This window comes from Microcebus murinus, chromosome 8, assembly GCF_040939455.1.
Source record: "Microcebus murinus isolate Inina chromosome 8, M.murinus_Inina_mat1.0, whole genome shotgun sequence".
NCBI classification, from domain to species: Eukaryota; Metazoa; Chordata; class Mammalia; order Primates; family Cheirogaleidae; genus Microcebus; species Microcebus murinus.
Window position 1 is genome coordinate 32,902,080 of NC_134111.1, and position 20,609 is coordinate 32,922,688.

Here is a 20,609-nt window from a genome sequence, read left to right on the forward strand (position 1 = left end):
AAGCTGCCAATAAATAACTATCAATCAACAGGAAATGCCATTAGCATCAGTGGCTCTGTGGCTATAACCGGACATGTTACCCAACCACTCCACATAAAAGGAGAGAAAGTTTGGGTTATTTGAATACATGACTTTACTGTGGTAATTATTAATATTACCTATTAATAATACTTTGATTATCTTCTTCAAAGTTAGAGGGGTCGGGGAAGCTAGGATAATATTTTTGTTAACTTTATTATAGTCTACTCATCATTCTCCCAACATTTTAAAGATTTGTGGCCTGGGGAAATTTATGTTATAATGTGATACTCCAACGCTGCTGGGATATCCTAAGGCTCTAAAATTGCACTACTTTCCCAGAAGCTGATGTATTTAGTTATCCGCTGACCATAACAAACCCAAGACTGCAACAGACCTCAGCCCAGGACAAATGCAGACAGAGAATTAGGAAGTCCTACATCACTAGAGAAAGCTTCGGGTTTGCAAAACTGTGAGCAGTTTTTGTTTTAAATTTTCTATACAGGTTTAGCAATGTTTAGGGAAAACAAATGCAATATTACCGGAGTCAAGGTAAAGATTAACCCTAAAACCCCACACTCCATAATTCGGGATTTCTCTTAAAATTCTTACTGAAGATTGGCTTTCTTTTAATCACTGCTGAATCCACACCAAGTTACACAAACTTTCTAACAGAAAAGCGTTTGTGACTGACAGAACAAATGAACTCCCTTCTGAGTAAGTGAATTTTAAAACGTAGATGATCATTCTATATCCTTGGTTTTGGTTGCCAATGCAAATGAGTCAGAGGATTTGCTTCAGACACTGAGATAATTGTGTAACTCTGCAGCGGAAAATGCCATTGGAGAGTACTTGCTGACCTCATAGTTGAAAAAAAACTATTTAAAAGATGTGGAAACCAGATGTTTCAGTCACATTTCAGCCGCTGCTCTGAGAACTTAACGTGAGCAGTCCCTGACAGACTGTTACTTCACTGCCACTGGAGATATGACCATCTTAATTTACTTATTTGTCTTGCTGTGGGAAGAGGCTGCAGGATGGGGATTCAAGAATGGAATTTTTCATAACTCCATATGGCTTGGTAAGAAACTTCATTCGTGAGCTTCTTGTGGGAATGTCAGCTCTTTGAAATCATGGAGAAGTGAATTAAAGCAGTAAATTTTTCTATTCTGTTCAAGGCTGATGTTTTCAAAGAAAATGCTTAGGAAAGATAGCTGTTGGAATGTGTATACCATTTTTTTAAAAAAAGTGTTATCACCTTCTAAAATTTAACAATAGGGTTTTATAAAGTGAATTGTTCCATGGAAAACAACAATGAAAATATTCAATATAAAATAATATTTTAAAAGTTTTCAAAGCAGATGTAGTAGCATAGTGAGGAGTATTTTTTTTAACAAACTAAAGCCACCAATATATATATATATATTTTTTATTGAAGTGCATTTGCAGTCAGATTTTAGAACCATAACAGGTAAATTGGTATATATTACTATGAAAATGTTGTAATCATTACTCCATGTAGTCTGAGCTGTAGTGTATATCTTAGTTTACCAAAATATCATTTGACTATTTTGAAAAAGCCAGCTTGCAATGCAGGAAAAAAATGAAAAAGGTTTTTCCTTCTGAATGCATTCTTGTCACTTTGATTCCTTTTGTTCATGTTAGCCATATAAATGGCTAACTTTTCTAACCCTTTTGTTAGACAAGGAAAATTTCTTTTGTTGTTTACTTAAGTGTAAGGAACGACATAGGCGAAATGGTAAAGATAAACAATAGATCAAAAAAGGCAAAATACAGAAAATCCAAAACGCCCCTTACAGTATACTAAGCAATACTTTAATTCTCATGATTCACATTGGTATTGCCTTATGTTCATTATTGTGTTTAACAGTTAAAAAATTTGAATTGCTTGGGGAAAAAATTGATGGATTCTTACATAGAATGAAAAAATGAGAAAAGGCAAAATTAACCCATATCTGGTTTTATGCTTACTAAGCAGCACACAGTTGTAGAATATCTTCCCCTTCAGCATGTTTCTCTCTGGTAATAACTGCAACCATGAGGGTTTCATTAAAAAGCCTGATTTGTAATGCACGGCCTTGCCGCCTCTTTTTTTCAGGTTGAGCCAGTGAACTAGTTTCACTGTGATCCATTTGGCCAAGAAGGGTTCTGGAATTTAGTATAGCAGCGAGGAAATCTCTTTGTTTACTTTCATTGCACACAATCAAATTTAGGAAATATATACTTATTTGTCAGAAATTTTTTTAAATGTCAAAAAGCTAGTAAGAATTAAACCCATATGGATAAACTTTGAAATGTTGGCAAACTCTCTAATAATCAAGTAATTTGGAGTTTTTTTAAAAGTGCTGTTGTATATTACAAGAATATAAACCTGGACAATAGAAGTTCTGCCCCAGAGGTAGAAAGGAGCAAACCCAAATGTTTATTAACAATACGTTGCAAATCCGAGGCTTGAGATAATAGCAAATTGCTTCCATCTGGGACGAATTATTGGCCAGTCAGCCTAGTACTACACAATGTTTACAGTTGCTTGGGTTGATATCATATTAGAAACTATTTAGGGAGGAAAGAGAGTTGAATTGAAAGGCAGGAATCTGCCAGCAACTATCAAGGACAGGAAACTTTAAATTCTCTAGGTTACTGGTCCAAACTGGTAAAATGAGAAGGTTGAAGTAAGGGATCCATCCCTAAGGCTTATTTTAACTCTGGTATCCTCTAATTTCTTAAATAGTACTTTAAAAGAAACAAAACAAAAACGAAAAACTCAACCTAAGGACAGAAGATTTCTGTTACATGCATCATGACAACTGAAAATGCACAGATAAGCAATTCTTTTCAGTCATCATATTGAAAAAAAAGGGAAGGGAAAAGTAACATATCTTGAGTTCCCAGTAGGCTGCAGAGGTATCATTATTCCTGTTCAATAGATGGGGAAATCGAGGCTCATCAAGTTATACAAGGTTATACAATTCCTCCACAGTAGAACAGCAGTGGAAAGCAGATTCAACATTCTACTGTTGCCACTTGCTAAAAGAAAAACAATTATCAGCTAAACAAATTTTCAGTCTTAATAAATAAATGACTATTGGCTAGGAAAATTAATAAAATATTATTTCTTCTGAAAGATAAAATTAAGATTCGTTGCAAAGGTCCATCTTAATAGCTTAAAATTCTCAATTGAGGAATACTTTAAATGCCTTCTTTAAAATTGTTAACTACCTATTATACACCATGAATTCTCAATTTGTTCATAAGGCAAGACACTAGGTAGTTTGATGCTCTTTGAGAAACAATGTAGAATGTTAATATTTAATAAATTAAATTTAAATTATAGAAAAGTTTTGCTATTTCAGTTACTATGTTATATAAGACAAGTATCCACAGGTACCAAAAGTTTAAGAAAAATTACTAGTAGGAAAACTTAAAACTATTTTTTTAAGTCTCTGTTAATTTATTTTTCTGAAAACATCTTATTTCAATTTTCGAGTAAAAATATCAAGGAAATCAGTTTGAGAAAACTTGGTATACATTAAGATAATTCCTAGAAAAATTTTTTTCAAATAAAGACCTTTTTAGTGTATATTCTTAGGGAATAGATACAATTTTAACAATTTTAATAATTAACAACAATCTCTGTTATAATACATAATTTAAAGATGCCTTCCATCTCTACCAAAAGCCTTGATGTTCCTCTGTTTCAAGATAAAGATACTGTCCTTCTGAGTTGGCTGTGGAAAGAAAAAAAAAAAAAAAGATAAAGATACTCAAAATGTTCATTGGTGTCCAAGTTCCTTGAGGACAGGATTTAAGCCATGGTGCCTAGCAAAATACTTCGTGGTATATGCTCCAAATAACCAAATTGGAAACTAACGAAAATTTAATGAAGCTTTGCCATATGAAGGACACCTAGGCAGTAGCGGACTTTCAAAGGGGAAAACAACTCGACTGGTTATGACTTGATGTTCCTGACGTTCTCTGACATATGAGCATCAGTTGCCTAAGTCCCTCTGTGTGTGAATAATGGGCTTTACCATATAATGTATAAGAGCCGAATCCCTTGGAGTAAAGAAAAACAGAGAAAATAGTGAGCACCATCTACCACTGAACTGTGACAGTGTCAACCTCCAGTTTGGGGAGGAGAACAAGGAAGTATATTTTCTGGATTCATGTCTTGCTGCATGCCAAGAAATACGTATTCTCTTTGGAAATGGTCTTGATGGTGGCTGATTGCACAGGTCAGGGTACAAAATCTTAACCATAAGCTGCAGACTACACAGAACTATTAGAGCTAACTATAGAGCTAATGCCATGACTATTGTCCCAGGAATCTTTTCATATTGTTTCTATGGCAGAAAGCACTCCAAACTCAAAACAATCCACTATAATCCAGTGATCTATTGGAAGACAACTCACATATGACTTAACATTGACTAAAATGTGTTGGGAACAACATGTGAATTAAAAAAACACATCCGATAAAGAATTTTAGCACTAACTGGTAGTTAGGTGTGTCCAGTTTTTTCTCTGCTGTGTTTGAAACTATTTTTCCTTAATTTAGTATTTATTTGCTTTGGATTCCTTCAGACATTTCATTAGTTTTCTGTTTACTAAATACTTAATTCTATTGCATTAGTCATTTCCCTCAAATGGATATTTTGGCTTATTTTCTACATCTTTGAGAGCCTACATAATGAATCCATTCTCCCTGGTTTCTTTTGCCTTCACCTACTTTTTCCCCCTTTTGCTTACTCTTCCAAGTTTTTACATGACCTAAGGCCAAAAGAAAGCCAAAACGTTATTACCTATTGATAATGTAGAAATGCAATACTATATTAAAAATTTTTTTCAGGCTATCTGCTCAAAAAACATAAATTTAGCCTCTAGTTTCTGTCTATGCCCCCCAAATTCCCCTAAAATTCCCCTCATTCATATTTTTTTCCAAAGCTTTCTAACAATGAAAACGTAGCCACCCAAGGCAGCTGACCCAGAAAGCCCTTTGGCAGAAACAATAGCTGATGTAATCTTCCAGTTGAGGCCACAGAATTTCCCTGTTCCACGAGAATGGATAATAGCGCATTTATGACCTTGTGTGATTTCACAGAACAGGCAGCAGGTGTGTACCACAGAGAGGCCCGGTCTGGCAGATACAAGCTCACCTACGCAGAAGCTAAGGCGGTGTGTGAATTTGAAGGCGGCCGTCTGGCAACCTACAAGCAGCTAGAGGCAGCCAGAAAAATTGGTAACTGATTTGACAATGATTTTTCTTCTTTTTCACCCTTGGAGGGATTTGAGGGGGGAACCCCCCCCTTGCCTATTACCCTTATTAAGACTTCTCTCTCCATCCTCTGGTTGGAACATCTCTGCTCTCTGGCTTCTCCCATCTATCTGCCGAGAGCTGGTGGAAAGTGTCTAGTACCTGCCGGGCGCGGTGGCTCACGCCTGTATTCCTAGCACTCTGGGAGGCTGAGGGTGGGAGGATCGCTCAAGGCCAGGAGTTTGAAACCAGCCTGAGCAAGAGCAAGACCCTGTCTCTACTATAAATAGAAAGAAATTAATTGGCCAACTAAAAATATGCAGAAAAAACGAGCTGGGCATGGTGGCACATGCCTGTAGTCCCAGCTACTTGGGAGGCTGAGACAGAAGGATTGCTCGAATCCAGGAGTTTGAGGTTGCTGTGAGCTAGGTTGACACCATGGCACTCTAGCCTGGGCAAGAAAGTGAAACTGTGTCTCAAAAAAAAAGAAAAAAGAAAGTGTCTAGTATTAGCAACTTATTTGAGGTCACAACCTAGTGGGAGCTAATAAAATAATAGTAAAAGAAAATAAAATGATCTCAGCATCACTTAAATTTCTTATTAATTTTAATGCCATTACTATTCATTTTTAATATTGTTCTACCTCTACTTGACTTCTGGGTATGGGTTTCCTCAGCTATTTAAAGATGCTGCACTACTATGTTGAGTCTCACAAGAAAATTTACTTGGTAGGAGAAATAGCAAATTTAATAGGTTTTTTTTTCCAATTTTATTTTTTTACATTAAATGTGAGAATGCATTTTAGGATCAAAAGTTTTGAGGAAAAGGCGGATAGGCAGGTTATACGATAGCAGAAGAAAGAAACTAGAAAGATGATATCGGAAGATTTGATGAAAACCCCAGAAAGTAACTGATATTATTTGCTTCTTCTTTTTTTTTTTTTTTTTTTTTTAAACAGTCTCACTTTGTTGCCCAGGCTAGAGTGAGTGCCGTGGTGTCAGCCTAGCTCACAGCAACCTCAATCTCCTGGGCTCAAGCAATCCTGCTGCCTCAGCCTCCCGAGTAGCTGGGACTACAGGCATGCGCCACCATGCCCGGCTAATTTTTTCTATATATATTTTTAGTTGGTCAATTAATTTTCTATTTTTAGTAGAGACGAGGTCTAGCTCAGGCTGGTTTTGAACTCCCGACCTAGAGCAATCCACCCGCCTCAGCCTCCCAGAGTGCTAGAATACAGGCATGAGCCACCGCACCCGGCCATTATTTGCTTCTTTATGCAAAAATTGGTTGCTACCATCTTGCCGGGACTTTCAGGAGAATGGGCCACTCCCATTCAGAACTCCTTTGCTGTCAGGATGATATCTGGCAAAGTTTATGCTATTATTATACATCACCCAAGACAAAACTAACACTGTTCTCTCAAACGCCCCAAAGTCTTCCCAGACAACTGGTCATCTGTAATCACAGGGCTGTGTGGGGCAAAGTAATTGGAATGATGGATACAAAGGCTGTAATTTTTACTAGCCATCCCGGACCTCTTGTAAATTGCCTCTTGGATAGCATTGGCGGATACTGAAACAGCCTCCGAAGCTGAGCAAGGGAAACAGGGCTGAGCCTTTAGATGAAACCTATGAGAAAATTTACTGTTATTCAAATCTCTAAAAGTATTACTAATATCTTAATTGATCCTGAAATAGAAATTAATTAAGAATTACCACTTGAAATTCTTTTTTTTTTTCAGAATTGATTACAATTTCAGAAATTATCTCATGGCACTAGATAGGCCATTTGTGAAAAGAAGCCAGCTCCGAACTTGGATTATTTTCATATCTACAGTATTATAATTTCTAGGCCCTCTCCACCTTTTTTTTTTTTTTTCAAGTAAGATGTAGTTTTCTAGTAAAAATCAGAAGTTAAATTTTATGTGATTCAAACTTTTTTTAAAATTTTTTAAGAAAAACAATTTTTCCCTTTTACCTGAACTAGATTTGGACAGTTGAGAAACTTAACTATTGCAAGTAGTCATCTCTGTTAAAATGACCTTTACTCTGCTGAGGGAGTTTACCGGTTTAGTCCATCACCCTTCTTCCTCTTGCAGGATTTCATGTCTGTGCTGCGGGATGGATGGCCAAGGGCAGAGTTGGATACCCTATTGTGAAGCCAGGGCCCAACTGTGGATTTGGAAGAATTGGTATTATTGATTACGGAGTCCGCCTCAATAGGAGTGAAAGATGGGATGCCTATTGCTACAACCCAAATGGTTGGTTAAAAATAATAATTTTGTGTTTTGCAAAAATGGTTACATGCTACTAAGAGGTTGTTAAAAAGAAATGGCTTCCTCTTCCAGAAATAATTCAATCTGGTGATAATTCTTACTGATAACTACTGTTCATAAAGTGATTAGACTATGGCAGATTTTTCATTTGCTTGATAAACTTTAGTGTCCCTGAGCTCCTATTCGATCATTTCCATAGGCCAAAATGTAGGGTAAATGAAGAAGTGTTCATGAAAGGGTTCTTATAACATTCCATTGCCCTCTTATAAGAATGCCATTTTAGCTCATAAATTTGTATAAATTGCTTTCTTTTCTCATAGAAGCAATGAATACTTTTTACTCTGGGAACATGGGTACAGAATCCTGGGAGACTTGCTCTTACCCAATTCTTAGTGCATGTAGCTTACTTAGGGATTTAGTGGTATTTGGATTATTTAGGATGTGGTTAACTTGAAGGAGACTGGGAACTGCCTCAACCAGCACAAGGACAACAGCTCACTGAAACATCACTGGAATGAAAGAAATCAGAATCGTATCAGAAAAATAAAGTAATCATTATTAATTAATCAATATCACCAGGTTAGGGCCTATTAAAATAAGGAATAGAGTCATTAAGAAGTACACTTGCTCATTTCAAGTTCTGAATGTATGACATAATGTTGGCTACATTTGTGTATGAATATTTTTTAACCAATTAACAGTTCTTAGAGGCCCAGTCAGTTTGGTAAATCTGTCATTTTCTAAATAAGCAATAGGTGTGGCAATAATTACATGTAACATAAAATATAGAGCTGAATATACATATAGTCAGCCAAATTAGTTTAATATTCAAATTTCTTCCAATCTAATAATATATACAACAAAGATACGATGGTATGGGACAGAGAAATTTGCTCCTAAAGTTGGCAATATACATGCTTATGTAGACATACCCACTATGTATAGTACATTTCATTTTACAATACGAATATTTTATATTTGCATAACATCCTTAAGTTATTTTCTATATTTTATCTTCAGAGTAACCCTGTGAGGGAGATAATGAGAGAGGCATAGTTATATTAATTTTACCAATGAACAGAATGAGGTATGGATTGGTCACAGAGCTTGGAATAGATTCCCTGACCTTATTGTGTTGCTCCCAGCCTTTCTCAGATCCTGTCTAGCCTTGACAAAATAAGCTTTCTTAATTTTGATGGAATTAAGAATTCTAACACAATTATCAAAAATAGCTATTTTTCCCCAAAATGTATTCACAGGAAAAAAAATAGCTATTTTAAAGAAGAGTATTCTTGGGGGGAAAAAAACTCTAATTAATATAATTTTTAAATCTTTCATTGCTACCCAGAATCCCCGCCACCACCACCACACAGGTTGTTTTTGTTTCCACATTCTACCTTTTTCCTAGACACTAGACAATTTCCTGATATGGAATTAAAATTAACCAAGGTTCCTTCCTAGCTTTCCCTCTAAATCACATTGCAAACCACAGGCTCTGGCAGAAGTGTTTGTTTTGTTTGTTTTTCCTATGACAGATTATGACATACTGAAATCTATAACATGATAAACGACTTGGAAAAAGCAAACATGAATATCTCCACCAAATCCTGAAATATGAGGATTAGGATGTTAGTTTAAAATAAGTAAAGGGAGTACAGAATAATTACTAATTATTCCTTTTAATTGGATTAGAGTGACCTTTAAGGTCACATGCAATCCTGAAATTCTATAATGATTTTCCAAACAGAATTTATGGGACTCATTATTGTAAGTGTTTGAGTCCCTGAAGACACAGTGGTGACACCACAGAACAAAAATCTTGATTGGGCTGTTGGTGACATGGACATATATATATATTTCAAAATACATAGATGTGTTCACGAAAGACTGGAGCATTTTATGTTTTAAGAGATAAAAGAGGCTGGGCGAGGTGGCTCATGCCTGTAATCCTAGCACTCTGGGAGGCTGAAGTGGGAGGATCGATCAAGGTCAGGAGTTTGAAACCAGCCTGATCAAGGTCAGGAGTTTGAAACCAGCCTGAGCAAGAGCAAAACCTCATCCCTACTAAAAATAGAAAGAAATTAATTGGCCAACTAAAAATATATACTAGCCCGGGCAACAGAGTTAGACTCTGTCTCAAAAAAACAAGCAAACAAACAAAAAAAGAGATAAAAGAAAGCAAAAATGTAAACAGAAGTACAATTAATTAAATCACTACTTTAAAAAAGCTTTTTAATTAAAAAAAAAATTAGAGATGAGGTTTCACTATGTTGTCCAGTACAACCTCAAAAACCCGGGCTCAAGGGATCCTCCCATGTCAGCCTCCCAAATAGCTGGGACTACAGGTACATGCCACTGCAACCAGCTGTTTTTTTCCTTACTATTTTTACTTTTAATAAAAAGTCCACAAATAGTCCAAAATGTTTATTTTAGAGAACTTAGAAGCTATTGAGGAAAAAGTACATTTATTCTTTAGCTATAAGCATACATAATATACTATAGATGCTGTATATTAAACCATTTCCTTAATACTTCATCACAAGTAATAGACAGCTAAGAAGTAAATATCATTTTTAAATAGGAATAGTTTTTTTCCTAATGCTTTTTCTTCTTCTTCTTTTTCTTTTTCCATTTCAGCAAAGGAGTGTGGTGGTGTCTTTACAGATCCAAAGCGTATTTTTAAATCTCCAGGCTTTCCAAAGGAGTATGAGGACAACCAAATCTGCTACTGGCACATTAGACTCAAGTATGGTCAGCGTATTCACCTAAGTTTTTTGAACTTTGACCTTGAAGATGACCCAGGTTGCTTGGCTGACTATGTTGAAATATATGACAGTTATGATGATGTCCATGGCTTTGTGGGAAGGTACGTGAGGTTTCCCCATACAGGAAGTTAGATGAATGTCCAGTATTTTGTTTCCTGCTTCTTTAACTAATTTTCCCTCCATTGTCTCTGCAATATTGATTTTATAGTATTTCAACTTTACTACAATGCCATATCCTTTTCAAGGAAGATTTTTCTTAGCTGGCTGCTACATACGCTTATTATTAAATTAGTCTCAGTCTATCCTAGAATTCAAAATATTAATATTACTAACCATATACCTATTCTTCTTTAACTGTGAAGAAAACTTTATAAAATTTATCAGAAATTTTTAATTTTTCCAAGCAGATTCAAATGATCTACTGTACAAATAGTTTTATAGGTACACAAAATAGAAATGCCACAAATCTTTTCTTAAAAATGTCATTAATTGGCCGGGCGCAGTGGCTCACGCCTGTAATCCTAGCTCTCTGGGAGGCCGAGGTGGGCGGATTGCTCGAGTTCAGGAGTTCGAAACCAGCCTGAGCAAGAGCGAGACCCCGTCTCTACTATAAAAATGGAAAGAAATTAATTGGCCAACTAAAAATATATACAAAAAATTAGCCGGGCATGGTGGCGCACGCCTGTAGTCCCAGCTACTCGGGAGGCTGAGGCAGGAGGATCACTTGAGCCCAGGAGTTTGAGGTTTCTGTGAGCTAGGCTGACGCCATGGCACTCACTCTAGCCTGGGCAACAAAGTGAGACTCTGTCTCAAAAAAAAAAAAAAAAAAAAAAAATGTCATTAATATTGTGAGAAGATTACTTCAAACAGCGAACTTTGTTTCAACCTCTCTTCTCCCTTATGAATCCATTTTTAAAAAATGCAAATTTAAAAAATTATAGAAAAATGATCCATTACTTAAGGGAAATCATTTTATTTTATTTATTTTTTTTTTCTCTACAGTCCATGGGGAAGGGAAATCATTTTAATTATCAGTGAGAACCACTACAATTGCTATATAATATTCATTCATGTGACTTCTCTTCTCTGAAAATTCCCTTTCAGATACTGTGGAGATACGCTTCCAGATGACATCATTAGCACAGGTAATGCTCTAAACTGAGAACCAAAACTATAATTTGTTTTGTCACTGTCCCTGAAAGTGAAGGACCTAGTAGTTACTATTATTCACTTTTTAAAGTTCAGAGAACCAAAGCCAGATGTAACCTATTAGCTTGTAAAATGCAGAGAATTGTTTATTTATACTTAAAGATTTATGCCAACTGCTTGCATTAAAGGCATATAAACTCTTGTTATTTGCATTCCTGCAAGATAGTCTTGAATCTGCAAATCCATAAACACTGCTATAGCTTATGATTTTCATAAAATATAGTAATAAACGGCTGATATTTTTCATTAATAAATGACTGAAATAATTTATAAAGTTGTTAAAAATACCTTGTCACTAAAAAATATTCTACATTGTATTTGTTACATTTTTATCTTAATACTGCATTCTCTAGAGAATTTTTTTTTAATATAATTTTTTTTATTTTTTTATTTTTATTTCGGCATATTATGGGGGTACAGATTTTGAGGATGTTTTGAAGAACACAGTTCTGTAAGATGTTTTAAATAGGTATTACACGAAAAAAAGGTTTCTAAGGTCAAATAATTTTGGAAAACATTGAATTAAACTATATTAAGCAGGTTTCTTTATTGGAAGACAGCAGGGAGCTTTTAATACGCTAATTATGCATGGTAAATCTCAAAAGGCTAGCTATAATAGGCAAGATTTTTCAAATATCCCCCCCTCCAATTATTTCTGTGACTTTGTTCCAAGAAATATGCCTCAAGAAATGCCCTGTAGTAGCATAAATGTATCTCAATAAGCAAGACTATCCTTTAATTCACCTTGAACTTCTATCTTTTGGCTAAAAACCTTTACTTTCTTAAATGTCATCATTTTTTTTTTATTTCTATCAGCAGCATGAGTAGTTTGCATTCTTATGTTCTCTACTTTTCCTTCAAATCCTAAAATTATCACAATATTACAACACTTTTGCAACTAAAACAACAAAGCTACATTGAGTTGCAATTTCTAAGTAGTCCTTAGACTCAAATACAGCTAGTTAACTTGCACACCCCAACCTTGCAGGGCACTCAAGTCTAATTTATTTGTCATTATTGCAAGAAGGAAATTTCTGCTCTGTTCTTGAATGATTAATGCTTAAACCTTATTAATTCATTACGGTTATAACCTCCCTAAGAAGGGGAAGCTATTACTATTAAACCTTTTACTTACCTCTCATTCTTTTCTTGAAAACATATTTTATGTTAACAGAAAGTTGAAAGAAGACATCTTAGAGCTATAGTCAGAGCAGGAGTCAAAAGGAAGTCTGAAATTTGACATTTTGCTTGTTTTGTCTAAAACAGACAACTTACTGCAAGCATAATCAAATCAATGGCAGGTTTTTTGGCATGACTTCAACAAACTAAAAAGAAAAACTCCATGCACATTATTATTCAAAGAGAAACAAATCAAGAAATAGAAAAGAATATAGTTAAACAAAAGAGCCAACGATTTAGCAAATCAGCAAGAAAACATTAATACAAAGTAATAGGAAAAGAAGACATAAGATAACATTTAACATAAAATCCAATGATCAAGCAAAATGCTATTAACGTTTTGATGTGATTTTCTTCTTAAATATGTGCTTACTCAACCCAGGATATTTATATTAAGAAACAAAAACAGGCCGGGCGCGGTGGCTCACGCCTGTAATCCTAGCTCTTGGGAGGCCGAGGCGGGCGGATTGCTCAAGGTCAGGAGTTCAAAACCAGCCTGAGCAAGAGCGAGACCCGTCTCTACTATAAATAGAAAGAAATTAATTGGCCAACTGATATATATATAAAAAAATTAGCCGGGCATGGTGGCGCATGCCTGTAGTCCCAGCTACTCGGGAGGCTGAGGCAGTAGGATCGCTCGAGCCCAGGAGTTTGAGGTTGCTGTGAGCTAGGCTGACGCCACGGCACTCACTCTAGCCTGGACAACAAAGCGAGACTCTGTCTCAAAAAAAAAAAAAAAAAAGAAACAAAAACAGAAAATAAACTAAAACTACCCATAATCTCACCACATTAATACAAGGTATAAAAGTAAGAATGTGCTCATTCTCCTCATCTCTCTTCACCCCAGAAAGGCATTTGATAACTGTGTAGTGATATCCTTCCAGATGTTTTCCTGTTATGCAAACATTATATATATGGATACTATGTACATTGTCAGAGTATGATATTTAGATAACTCTAATTCTTTTTAATGACTTCTTACTAGGTCATTGTATGGATATGCCATATAATTTGTCTTGTACCAATATTTGATGTCCTGAAGATGATTTTTTTCTGATATTTTCTTTTTTTTATTCAATGTTTCAATGAACAATTATAAACCTCTATTTTAACTTGGTAGTGCTACTTTTTTTGAATAGAGTAGGTTCCTAGAAGTGAAATTGTGGGGTCACAGGCAAGATGCATTTTAAGTGTTGATAGATGTTGCCAAATTAGCACAAGCCCTGCAGTGCCAATTTGCACTTTAATTAGCTAAGTATTCACTGAATTCTCTCACAATAAAAGAGCAAAATGGTATCATTATTGGTCTTATTTGAATTTCTTTGTAGTGCTTTTTGAACATCTTTTAAAATGTTTATTGGCCCTTTGAATACCTATGAATTTATATTTTTTGTGTATTCTTCTTAGGAACTCTTGTCTTTTTCTTTTTTATTTCTAACAGCTCTTTGAATATTAGAGATATTAATCCTATTTTCTCTCAGTCTCTGTCTCTTTTAAAATGTTTTTTAGATTTAGGAAAATCTTCCAAGTATGAGAAAACTACAGTATAAGATTCACAAAATGAACTCAAAAGCCAGACTGCTTGTGCTCAAACCTGACTCCACCAATTTAGCTCTGTGGTTTGGGGCAAGACACTTAGCCTCTCTGTACCTCGGTTTCTTATGTGTAAAATGAATATTTTAAGAGTATCCACCTCACTTCACTGTGTTGTTGTTGGGATTACCATGACTTAATAGATGAAATTAAGTATTAGCATTCTATAGACAGAATGTATACACACAGATATGTGTATATACATATGCTGGTGTGTTTTTTTTTTCTTTTTTCTTTCTTTCTCTCTCTCTCTCTCTCTTTTTTTCTCTCGGAGACAAGGTCTCACTCTACTGTCCAATGGCATCATCATAGCTCACTATAAGCTCAAACTTCTGGGCTCAAGGGATCATCTTGCCTCAGCTTCCCAGGGTCTCAGATGTTGCCTGGGGTTGGTCTTAAACTCTTAGTCTCAAGTGATCCTCCCATCTTGGTCTTCCAAAGTGCTAGGATTATAGGCTTGAGCCACTGTTTTTTTTGTTTGTTTGTTTGTTTTTGCCTTGTTTTGTTTTCTATAATGAATTTTGGATTTAGGATCTGAATTAAGGCTTTTCTCCCCTGAAAAATATATAAGTGTTTCTATATTTTATTTTATATAATAAAGTTTTCATATTTAGCATATTTTGATCTCTATATGAAGGTAAAATGTATTTAGGTAAAATGTAAAATAGGGACCTAGCTTTGTTTCTTACAAATGTAAAGCCTTTTGCCCTGACATCGTTTAGTAAATAACTCACCCACCCCTCACTAGTTTGAGCTGCCTGCCATTCTCCTTTAACACTGTGGGTGTTCCTTCTACAAAGAGTGTCTTTTCAGCCGGGCGTGGTGGCTCACGCCTGTAATCCTAGCACTCTGGGAGGCCGAGGTGGGTGGATTGCTCGAGGTCAGGAGTTCGAAACCAGCCTGAGCAAGAGCGAGACCCCCGTCTCTACTATAAATAGAAAGGAATTAATTGGCCAACTAATATATATACAAAAATTAGCCGGGCATGGTGGTGCATGCTTGTAGTCCCAGCTACTCAGGAGGCTGAGGCAGTAGGATCGCTTGAGCCCAGGAGATTGAGGTTGCTGTGAGCTAGGCTGACGCCACGGCACTCTAGCCTGGGCAACAAAGTGAGACTCTGTCTCAAAAAAAAAAAAAAAAAAAAGAGTCTCTTTTCAACAGTACAGACAAAATTTCCTGTGGGACAGATTGGAGGGCCACATGAAAAAATATATATGAAAGTTCCTTACCCTGGTTCCATGTAGCAATGAAACCACAGACTCTACAGCTTGAGAACCCACCTCTGAATTCTGGGAGTCTTCTTCACGAATCTTATATTCTTCAATTCCTTGAATTGTCAGCCAAGTCAAAGGAGAATAACATCTTTGTCTTTTTGCCTGTCCTTCCTCCCATAGGAAATGTCATGACCTTGAAGTTTCTGAGTGATGCTTCAGTGACAGCAGGAGGTTTCCAAATCAAATATGTTGCAGTGGATCCTATGTCTAAATCCAGTCAAGGAAAAAATACAAGCAGCACTTCCACTGGAAATAAAAACTTTTTAGCTGGAAGATTCAGCCATTTATAAGGAAACAAAAGGATGATCAGAATATACAGTGTTTATGTTTGCATCTTTTGGAACTCCTTCGATCTCACTTTTATATTATTATTGTTAGCATTTATTTATTATTTTTCTAAATGTGAAAGCATTACCTACTTCGGGGGAAATTGGAAAATACAGAAAACTTTAAATGAGAAAATAAAATCTCTCATAACCTCACTACATAGAAATAACAAGCATTAACATTTTTATGTATTTTTATCTCAGCCATTTTTCTGTTTGTGGTATATATATATGTATCTATATGTATTTGCATTTGAAATTTTGGAATCCCACTCTATGTATAGTTTTATATCCCTGTTTTGTTAACCTTGAACTTTATAGTTTAAGCATTTTCTGAAATCATTGAGTATTCTAGAAAAACATGATTTTGAACAGCTGTAAAATATTCTATGGTATGATTGATTGTTCCATGTGTTATTTAAGCCTGTGTCTATGTTGGAATTTCAGGTTGTTTTCATAAGTATTGCCATAATAAATATTCTTGAATATACATATTTCTGTAGCTCTCTAATTATTTGGGATAGTATCCTAGTGTCAGATTTCATTGTGAAATGTCAGTTCTTAGCACGCTTATGGCCGAAGAATGACAGACGCACCAAAGTAAGGCAAGGACAAAAATGAGGTTTATTGAGGAGAGAAAGATAGGGTTATAGAGCAAGAAAAGATACAGGTTTATAGAGTGTGATATATATACCACAGATGACAACTGGACCCACTGTCACAGCAAATCAAGAACAAAAGGAAGAGCCATCAAAAAGGGCCTGGTTATGGTCTGCATCTTGTTTTATAGTGCCCAGATTAGGACTTCCCTGTGGTTCAGATGTCACCATGGAACCATTTTGATTGGAAAGTTGGAAGCTGCATGACCTGAGTCTTAACTATGCATGTTCTAGGTCAATTTCTGGACTCTATGGTACCTATGTGGCTTGGCCCATGGGCTAGAGAGTCCTCTGAATTCTTTTGCAGCTGGTGTGCTAAGTTATGATTGGCAGATTTGTAGGATATTCCCTCCTTCCCCAGGTATGGCAGTTGGTCAGGGCAGGATCAAGTTGCTGCAGGACCAAGATGGGGGCCCACCCTTGTCCTTCTTCCCAGGTGCGGCAGTTGCACCAAGCCAAAGTACCCACTTTTGTCCCTAGGAGACCTGGAATATTTTAACAACTACCTAACACTAGAATTGGAATTACTGGATCAGAGTTAAAGTAGAATTTTTTTTTTTGATAGGCAAAAATGAGACAGCGTTGTGGTCTGATTTTCCATTTCTTTATCAGTGAGATTGATGGTTTGTTTATATAATTTTGGGCCAATTTTATTTCTTTCATGAGTTATTTTCCACGCCTTTTCTATCACTTATTTTATAAAACTGGTTAATCTGTTCTCTTATTGACTTGTAAGAGATTATATGAGGTATCTATGCCCATGTTGGTATGTATGTTATTATACAATTTAAGTTTATAGTTTGCCTTTTATTTTTATGGGTTTTTTTTAATGTATCAAAGATAAATTGTTTTTGAGAGTCTAAATAATGTTTATTCATATGGAAACATATGGTTTCTGCATATATACAGCAAATAGTGTAGTCCTATATGATGAGAATGTCATTTGAAATGGGTATTTGATTTGTGAAATAGCAACAAAGGAAGCTTAAAAGGAATAAATAATAAATATAATACAAAAGGAAACCTTCCCAAAGCTAATACTCCTATAACCAAAGAATGTTCATATTATATAGTTCAGATCATACAGTTCATTATATAGTTCAGATTATTATAACTAACAAATGGGAGATTAATAGAATGAAACTTTCATATTGTTCTTGCTTTATAAATTTTCTGTGGTAGTTTTAAATCTACCTGATTTTTATACATATCTATGTTTTTTTCTTTCAAAATATTATGGTGGTGGGCTGAGGAAAGCAGCAACAGAGAGCAGGCTGGTCGTTCCAACGTTACTTTTCTTGTAAAGGTTAAGCAGAGGGGACTTCTTTGTCATGCCAACTCTTAATTGGCCTGTTGCAGGGTTTGGCCATTATCTCTCTCCTGATTTCTTGGAAGGACAGGTAAACAGCTTAGTTTTGGCATGGTGGCCTGGAACTTCAGCATAAGTGACTCCATTCTGGTTTGGTCTGTCGGGCCTGACGCTGCAGCAGCTCAGTTCAAACCAATGGCTTCTTATAAATTATTTAACAGGATGAATATTCCCATTATAAAGTTTGACATTTATTCATCTGTATTTTATTTTGCTTTATTACCTCACCTTTTTAAGGGGAAAAAACCCTAGTTATTACTCTGTATATGAAGTATGGTGGGGCTCAGATGATACCCCAAAGCATGGTGCTTTGGCATGCTGAGCGCTTTGAAATCAAGGAGATTGGAAGGCTCAGAAGCAATCTCTCTGACCTTCTCCTTCCTTCCTCTCTCACTCCTCTTTCTCTACCAAAGCAAGTCTTATGAACTAGAATTTCTCTTCTCCAAGGCAATTCATTGAAACTAGAACTCCTCTTCTACCAAGCAAGCCATAAAACCTGGAAAGGTCATACTCACTCTCTCCCTCCTCCCTTGAAGACCCTCATGAACCCAGGGGAAGGAATGCTACACTTAGGCCATGAAGAATCTGAACAGACAGTCCTTGCTCAGCATGTCACCATTAGATCATATCTTTCTGTCCAATCACATTTTTACATAGCTATCCATCCTTCATCAACCCTAAGCATAAATATACAGTTCTCCCTAAGTCTTTGGGTCTTCATACCTGAAGGCTCCTATGTCACGTAAAACTTTGATTAAATAAATTTGTTACACTTTTCTCTTGTTAACCTTCCTTTGTTATAAGAGTGTCAGCCGTGACCCTTATGATGGGTGAGGAAAGGGATCACACATTTCTGTCCCAACACAGGCAATGATTACCATCCAATTGATTCAACAAAAATGTACGTGCCAACCATTGTTCTAGGCATCTGAGAAACAGCAGAGAACCAAGTGTGAATGAAAATCTCTAGGCTTGAGGAGCTTATGTTCTGGTGGAGGGAGAAAGACAATAATTAATATACATGACAAATTAGTAAACTGTGTGTCAGAAATAGAGTGCTGCATAATAAATTACCAACCCTGTAAAGATTGTCAGTAACTTTGACGGGCAGATTTGGTGGGATGGAGACCAAGACCCACCTGAAGGGTGTTGAAGAGTGAACCAAAAGAGAGGAATTGGAGACAGTGAGTTTGGCTATAAAGGAAGTGGTAGTGTAATTGTTTCTAAGAACAAATTTCAATGACCCTTATACTTTTTTTATAATACTCTCCCTTAACTACTTGACCTTTTGGGTTGAAATGGTGGATTTTCTGCAAGACAAAGGAGCTGAGATACTGAAGGCCACTGGGCAGAATTCCTGATTCCAAGATTCACCATCCCCCCAACCTCTGCCCAATGCGCACAGTCCCTTGTTAGTTATACCATAACCTGCTCCAAAACATGTGGCCCCTCCTTTAAAGGTCCATGGTCTCTGTTAGTCAAGGAGACAGATTTCAGGAAGCTTCTCCTGTTCTCCCAGCAAGATATCTTGTCACATTAAAAAATTCTGTTCTACCTAAGTGGACATATAGGAGTAACATTTATCGGGTGTCAGGAGGGTGGGAGGGGGAAGGAGGGGATGGGTATATACAACCACAATGAGTAAGATGTGCAACATTTGGGGGTGGACACGCTTGAAGCTCTTACTCGAGGAGGGAGGGGAGCATGGGCAATATATGTAACCTTAACACTTGTACCCCCATAATACACTAAAATTAAAAAAAAATTTTTTTAATTCCGTTCTTCTATGGAAATTCTCATTGTCTCAATAATTAAATCTTTGTGCAGTGAGTAACTAGACCTAGGCTAAAACCTCCTTGCAGCTTCAATAACAATTATGAGGTCTCGTCTGGGATGGTGTTGCTCTTGTTCAGTGGCTAAGAGCGGGGAGAGACCAAAAGCTTCCCTTACTAGCTGCCTGGCCTTATTTGTAGGAGGGCAGCTTTGGACCCTCCCACCAGCTCTGCCATTATCAACCTCCTACGCATTGGTGACTGCCTCATGGTTGCCTCCAAAGAACTCCAAAGAATGACGTTTTCATCCAGATGAGTGAGTGCTATTTGAAGGTACTCACTGTAGGGGATGCCCTTCTCAATTTGGGAAATTCTGAGGGAATTTCCATTTGTTTAGGGTTGAATAAGCCTCCAAAAATTTGTGAGAGTGGGAACTAAACTGTTTTGATTTGGCACGCCCAGGCCTTGTAAGGTGAAACTGCAGCTGGTTTGTTTGGAACTGTTACTGAAAGTTTGGCACTTGTCCCTGAGGCTACATCAGAAGAATGCAGACAAGTGATTTGAGGAGAAAGAAATAGGAGTTTATTAATTTGCCAGGAAGTGAGGAAGATGGAGACTACTGTCTAAAATGCCATCATAGGCCAGGCGCGGTGGCTCACGCCTGTAATCCTAGCACTCTGTGAGGCCAAGGCAGGTGGATCGCTCGAGGTCAGGAGTTCGAAACCAGCCTGAGCCAGAGTGAGACCCCTGTCTCTATTATAAAAATAGAAAGAAATTGGCTGGGTGTGGTGGCTCATGCCTGAAATCCTAGCACTCTGGGAGGCCGAGGCGGGTGGATTGCTCGAGGTCAAGAGTTCAAAACCAGCCTGAGCAAGAGCAAGACCCCATCTCTACT

General features: G+C 36.6%; 1 protein-coding gene across 1 annotated transcript; it reads left to right on the forward strand.

The window, feature by feature from the left end:
- Window positions 1–917: 917 nt before the first annotated feature.
- TNFAIP6 (TNF alpha induced protein 6) lies at window positions 918–16,404 on the forward strand. Its single transcript, XM_012779976.2, has 6 exons — window positions 918–1,099; window positions 5,141–5,278; window positions 7,392–7,553; window positions 10,206–10,434; window positions 11,438–11,478; window positions 15,709–16,404. Exons 1-6 carry the CDS (start codon window positions 1,006–1,008, stop codon window positions 15,876–15,878), a joined length of 834 nt encoding a protein of 277 aa, XP_012635430.1. The 5' UTR covers window positions 918–1,005; the 3' UTR covers window positions 15,879–16,404.
- The last annotated feature ends 4,205 nt before the right edge of the window (window positions 16,405–20,609 follow it).

Excerpts from the sequence above, each read along its gene's own strand:
- TNFAIP6 (XM_012779976.2), top strand. The coding sequence starts at position 1,006 with ATGACCATCTTAATTTACTTATTTGTCTTGCTGTGGGAAGAGGCTGCA. Across the intron at positions 7,554-10,205 it reads CTATTGCTACAACCCAAATG|CAAAGGAGTGTGGTGGTGTC; the intron begins GTTGGTTAAAAA and ends TTTCCATTTCAG. Across the intron at positions 11,479-15,708 it reads AGATGACATCATTAGCACAG|GAAATGTCATGACCTTGAAG; the intron begins GTAATGCTCTAA and ends TTCCTCCCATAG.